At 43.5% G+C, this 6,459-nt stretch overlaps 1 protein-coding gene across 1 annotated transcript; it reads left to right on the forward strand.

Moving 5' to 3' along the window:
• Positions 1-3,390: 3,390 nt before the first annotated feature.
• Positions 3,391-4,317, forward strand: LOC309517482 (olfactory receptor 5V1-like; the record flags this gene model as incomplete). The annotated part of the gene is made up of 1 exon (XM_082196713.1): positions 3,391-4,317. The coding sequence occupies one exon, from the start codon at positions 3,391-3,393 to the stop codon at positions 4,315-4,317; it is 927 nt and encodes a 308-aa protein (XP_082052839.1).
• Between the last annotated feature and the right edge of the window lie 2,142 nt (positions 4,318-6,459).

Here is a 6,459-nt window from a genome sequence, read left to right on the forward strand (position 1 = left end):
AACTGATAGAGGGAACGGTGCAGGATGAATATGCCCAGGACAAACTCAGGAGTCTCAGGAGGGAGGGAGACAAACCCGGGGGTTTTGAGGAGAGAAACGGGGCGTTGTACTACAAGGGAGCGTTATACGTACCTGAAGGAGAATTGAGGGAAAAGGTACTCAAGCAACTGCACGATAGCCCCACAGCAGGGCATTTTGGGCAACACAAAACCATGTGGCTGGTTACCAGGGAATTCTGGTGGCCCAAGGTCAGGGAAGATGTGAGGGAGTATGTGAGAGGGTGTGACCGATGTCAACGAGCCAAGGGGGAGAGGCGGGCACCGGCAGGTTTATTAGAACCACTACCCACGCCGGAAAGACCATGGGAGGCAGTGGCAATAGATTTTATGACTGATCTGCCCAGGTCCAAAGGGAAGACAGCCATTATGGTTGTGGTAGACCTGTTAACCAAGATGGCCCACTTTATAGCCTGCTCACATGCGGTCACAGCAGAAGAAACCGCTAAATTGTTTGTGGAAAATGTGTTTAGATTGCATGGTGCCCCCTTGAGGGTGGTTTCGGACCGAGGGAAACAATTTACTTCCAGGTTCTGGAGGAAGCTCATGAGCTTATTGCATGTAGAGGTGAATTTTTCCACTGCCCGCCATCCAGAAACCAACGGGCAGGCGGAAAGAGCTAATGGTGTCCTCCAGCAATATTTGAGGTGTTATGTGAATGACAGAGAGAATGATTGGGTGGAGAAGCTGGCGTTGGCAGAATTTGCCTATAACAATGCGGAGAACGTGTCCACGGGAATGAGCCCTTTTTTGGCCAATCACGGGTGTCATCCCCGAGCCTTCCCAGGGGGGGAGGGGGAGAACTGGAGCGTTCCAGCCGCAGAACAGTTCGTTGAAGAAATGGAAGCGATCCATCGCCAGCTCCAACTTAATTTAAACAGGGCGAAGGAGGAATATAAGAGGCAGGCAGACAAAACCAGAAGGGAAGGAGAAAGCATTAGGGTGGGGGACCAGGTGTGGTTGTCCACCCAAGGGTTACCATTTAAAGGAGGTTGTAAGAAGTTAAGACCCAAAAGGCTGGGCCCATTTGAAGTCACGCAACAGGTCAACCCAGTGGCTTTCAGACTCCGGTTACCGAACCACATGAAGTTGCACCCAGTGTTCCACAGATCATTGCTGTCACCGTATATAGGGGACAGAGAGGGGAGGGTCAATAGGGGACCAGCTATGGAGGAAAAAGAACACAGCTACCATGTAGCGGAGATTCTCGATTCCAGGTGGAGGGGAGAGCAAGTAGAGTATTTGGTAATGTGGGAAGGGGAGCCGGAGTCGGAAAACACCTGGGTCAGGGCAGAGGATGTAGATGACGAGGTTTTGATTGAAACTTTTCATCAGAGATTCCCTCGGAAACCCCAGCCAGTGGCGAGGTTCCGGAGGGAATACTTCGCCACCACCGACGAAGAAGAAGAGTTGGAGGGGTTCGCTGATTCCGAGGTGGAGGAGGATTCAGCGAGTCGGAACGAAGACCGATGGAGGGAAATGTTCGAGACGTCGGAAGATGAAGAGGATTCTTTTAGGGGTTTCAGCTCCTCACCGCCCAGAGGAGAGAGTAGGGGCGGGGGAGAGGGGGGCCCTGGAGGGGAGGTGGATGTCAGGGAACTGACATCGGAGGAAAGGGAAGTGGTAGGGCTCCCAGAGACTGGGAGAGAGTCAACAGCCAAAGCAGGGACCAGCAGGGGGAGCGCGGGGTCTCTGGAGGAGGATCTCAGTAATGCTGAGAGAGACGCAGCAGCCCAGGCAGGAAGCAGCAGGGGAGAGAAAGGGGTGAGAGACACTTCGAGCGAAAATAGCGGGGAGGTGTCAGAAGCAACTGCAGGGAGACCTATGCTTCGCCGGAAGCTGTCACGTCGTGAGTCCAGGAGACGCGTTTCCGTTAAGGAACTTCTTTGCTGGAAGCGCTTCCGCAGACAGCCACTGTCGGACTCTACAAGTGACTAGAGCAGACATGTCTGAGGAGCTCTGTCACACACAGAGGTTTGTGGGGTCGCACAAACTCTGAAGGGGCACTATTTTAAGCACAAGCAGCTAATCATCCCCTGATAGTCACTTATCCATATTTATAATATATCTGTCATTTTCTTGTTTTATAGAACATTAGAAAGAAAATGGCACCATCAAGAATGGCAGCATCTTAAACTAGGTGATGTTGATAGAGAAGAGATGAATCAGCAGCCACAGTGATGTTATTATTTTCGGTTTAGTCTTCAAGAAGTGACTTGGGAACTGGAAGAGAACTTTAGCTGCGGAGAGCTTCAACCACCCTCACTACCGTGATATTTGCCTTCATCAAATTCTATTTCGTTCCTTGAAATTCCTCAGATGTTTCTTCAGATTTGCTTCAAAACATTGTGTTGTATGAACTATGGTGACAACACAATTCAAGATCTTATCAAGGGTCCTATCAGTGAAGGTGAAGGGTTCTTCAGCTTGACTTCTAACTGGATGCCCAAGAAAGTTGAAAGGCAGGTAACATCTGCCGCAAATCTGTACTAACAACCTCCTGTATTGTTTCTTGTGGTTCTTGCACTGAGATATGAGGAACAATCCATACAAAGTTCTGCTATTTTGCTGGAACATAATTTGCTTCCTTTCACTGTCTCACAGAGCAGAAACTTCACAACCCATTTCAAAAATTAGTGTCAGCGCTAGAGATTTGGAACCAGAGAGCATAGATGTGCTAGCAATGGTCTGTGTATGCAGTTTTCTAAGATGAATGATCTAATGGAGAATGTTTCATGGCTATTACAACTGGAGATCATACTAAAAATTATATTGGATCAGGGTTCCCAAGGTAAGATAGATTTGTATACTTAAAGTTATGCTTTAAGAAAAAGTCCTTTCAAACTTCTGCTCATTATGTTCAAAGGATAAAGCGTAGGGATTGCATGAGTTCCATATTTGCAACAGCCAGTTATTTCTCAATAGTCTGTCTTACTCCTCTAACCATAAAAATGTTTGCCACACACGTCATATTGATAGCCTTTTTGCTAGTATTTGGTGATAAGGACCCATATGGATTTGAAAATATCAGTTGGATTCACGGCACTCTACATAGATCACCTTCCATATTAGTACTTTAGGGATAAGAGCTGATTATGGTATGCTAGGATTTCTTCTGGCAGTGATAAATCCGCAGTGCTTTTGCAGGAAATGTCACAGAGTTATCCTCAGACAGAAGGATTATCTCTTCTCAAAGAAAGGTCCATCAGAATCATACCTCTGTCATCTTCTGCACTTTATATTGAATATAATGCCAGTGTCACACTATTTATTAACATGATCACAATTCATTTCCCTCTTCTCTACAGAAAATCAGTTGTTTATTTGCCAAGGTATGGAGGCACAAAATGAAACTGGCCTGTCTGAGTTCATCATCCTAGGTTTTAAACTTCTGCAGGAGGAACGTATTTTTCCCTTCAGTGCATTATTAATCATCTATCTTTTCACTGTGCTGTGGAATACCTTCATTGTAGTAATGACATTGGTGGATCAGAGGCTCAGAACTCCCATGTATTTCTTCCTTGGGAATCTCTCCTTTCTTGACATTTGCTACACTACCACCACAATACCCCAGATGTTGGCTCACCTTCTCTCTGAGAGAAGCAACATTTCCTACATGGGTTGTGTGCTCCAGGTGTATTTTTTCTTCTCCTTTGTTGGCACTGAGTGCCTCCTTCTAGCAGTGATGGCATTTGATCGCTATGTTGCCATATGCAACCCTTTGCGCTACACACTGATTATAGGCAAAACAATTTGTCTCCAACTAGCCATGGCCTGCTGGACTGGGGGTTTCCTCAACTCAGCTGTGCATACAACTTTTGCTTTCCAACTACCATTTTGTGGGAAGAACTGCCTTGATGCTTTCTACTGTGATATTCCCCCACTACTGAAGCTATCATGTGGTGATACTTCCCTTAACCAAATCCTCTTGCTATCTATTGGCCTTTTCATAGCTTGGACTCCATTACTTTGTATCCTTTTGTCATATACCTACATCATTTCAACTGTCTTAAAAATAAGGTCTTCTGAAGGGAGACAAAAGGCTTTCTCCACCTGTTCCTCTCACCTCACTGTAGTCCTTTTGTACTATGGCAGCTCCATCTTCACTTACCTGTCTTCAAACAGCAGTCACTCCTCAAATTATGCCAGGCTTATTCCAGTGATATACAGTGTCTTGACACCACTCTTAAATCCTATCATATACACTTTACGCAACAAGGATGTAAAGAGTGCCTGGAGAAGCATGATTAGACATACATAAATATGAGGAGAATAGATAGATAGATGATAGATATATGATAGTTGATAGTTGATAGTTGATAGATGGATAGATATAGATAGGTGATAGATAGATCTAACACACATTCACAGATTATAGACCTACACTCATTTTTTAAATGTATGCTTGCTTTTAGAATATCATAGTCACACATTGAGTCTGTTGTGGATTAAAGTAATCACAACTTCTGAAAAGTACCAGCTGGTTTCTGACTTGTTTCTTATGTCTTATGCACCGTTCCTTGTTGACAAAATTGACTGAAATGTTTTGAAATGCCAGTTACATTCAATTGTGTATTCTATGTTACTGTGCAAAAACCTGACATGAAATGCTTGCTATGAATATAAACTCCACATATTTCTTGTACAGTCCTCCTATTCAGTGTGTGTGTATGTATGCATGTATTTGTGTGTTGTATGTATTCAAAACAGATTATGCACCATTATGGATGAGGCTCTATATGTCTAAAGACACATAAGATTGAATTGCTAAAATAAATCTGTTGTGTGGCAGAACAGAGTTTACTCAAAACAAATTATGGAAGGGGTTGGCAAAGTGGCAGCTTTCAAACATTGTGGAAGATAATCCCCATTATCTCAGACAAGTGAAATTGTTGTTTGGGGCAAATGGCACTGAAAATGCAAAATAACTGAAGAGAAATATGTTGGCTACCTCTCCGGTAATAAAAAAGAGATATACCACTTTTTATTTAATCCTACCAGTGCCTGCTTAGAGACTCTTAACCACAGGCCAGCACTGCTACAGTGCAATCCTATAGATGTCTACTGATCACTGCTAGATCAGACTAAGAAATCAAGCATCCTGTTTCCCTCATTAGGCCACAAGATGAGTGGAAAGTTCAAACACAGCCAATAGCTGTGTTTTACACAGTCTCTGAAACTGGAGGTTCCACAGAGTCAACATGACAAGGCACCACTGATGACTGGTAGCTGCTGCTGGACTTACTTTCAATGAATGTGCCTTGTTAGGAGCCATCTAAGGACAAACTAGACATGGGATTAAATGTATGTTTGCATTTAGCATGCAAGATTTTTAGATGTGCAAATACCGTCAGCTATGGGAAGGAACTGGAAATTATCAGGACTGAAATAGATGGTGAGGTGGAATTGAACCCTTTTCTCCCTGCTGCACTCCTTTTCTAAATCTGGCATTTAGTTTAGAGGGAAATCTCTGATTGATGAGCATCCTGTATACAAGGTTATCATGGTGTATTGCACTATATTTAAAACAAAATAAAACATAAATATTACATCCCCTCAGTGGGTTAGATTTCCTATGTAAACTGTCAGTGCTGTCTACTACAGTTCCTGAGTCATAGCAACAGATTCAATAGTTACACTAAGTATTTGGAAAGCAAAGGAGTCTAGACTTCCCTCCTCGATCTATGAACCACTCTCCTGTTGAATCTATAGGCCATAGCATGTCATATAGGATTTTGGTTGTTGTTGTTAAGGAAAGTGATAGGAAAATGCCCTGGGGAGTGTAGGAGATGTGATTTGTGCAAACAAATCAGAGTGGATGTTCAACAGATAGCAGAAGTCACCTCCAATACATAGCATCTCCAAGAAGCTTTGTGAAAATCACAATACTATTTAATAAACTGGTTGCATGGAAGAGCTAACTCTTGACCTAGAAATCATTGTCAAGATAGCCAGATCACAAAGTCCTGCACAGCATGGGGCTTCTTCACCCAGCCTAGTGCTGCTCTCTTTCCCACTTTCTGGCTCTTGAGGGCAGATTCTACTTTGCATACCCTGAAAACAAACCCTTGAAATATACTCAACTTAATTGTATCTCTGTGCTCATTGTCCTTAGGGAGTGGAAAAGTTAACAAGGTTGGAACTGAAGGGAGTTGTGTTGTTTCAAATGCTTCAGGGAAATGAGGAGTTTGTGCTAAGTCAGATATGGATTTATATTTCAATCAAATGTACCCTTGTGAATAACATTCTGATTCCTGTGAAGATGCTAGATGGTCCAGTCATTCACCAACTTCCTATTTTCTGCTCCAGTTTTCACACACACACTCACCAAACTTTTTAAAAGCCAGAGATTCCTGGGGAATATACAGTTGTTTCTTCCAATTCCGCTCTACATTTTAAACAA

The sequence above is a fragment of the Podarcis vaucheri genome, assembly GCF_965113315.1.
Source record: "Podarcis vaucheri genome assembly, chromosome: 13".
NCBI classification, from domain to species: Eukaryota; Metazoa; Chordata; class Lepidosauria; order Squamata; family Lacertidae; genus Podarcis; species Podarcis vaucheri.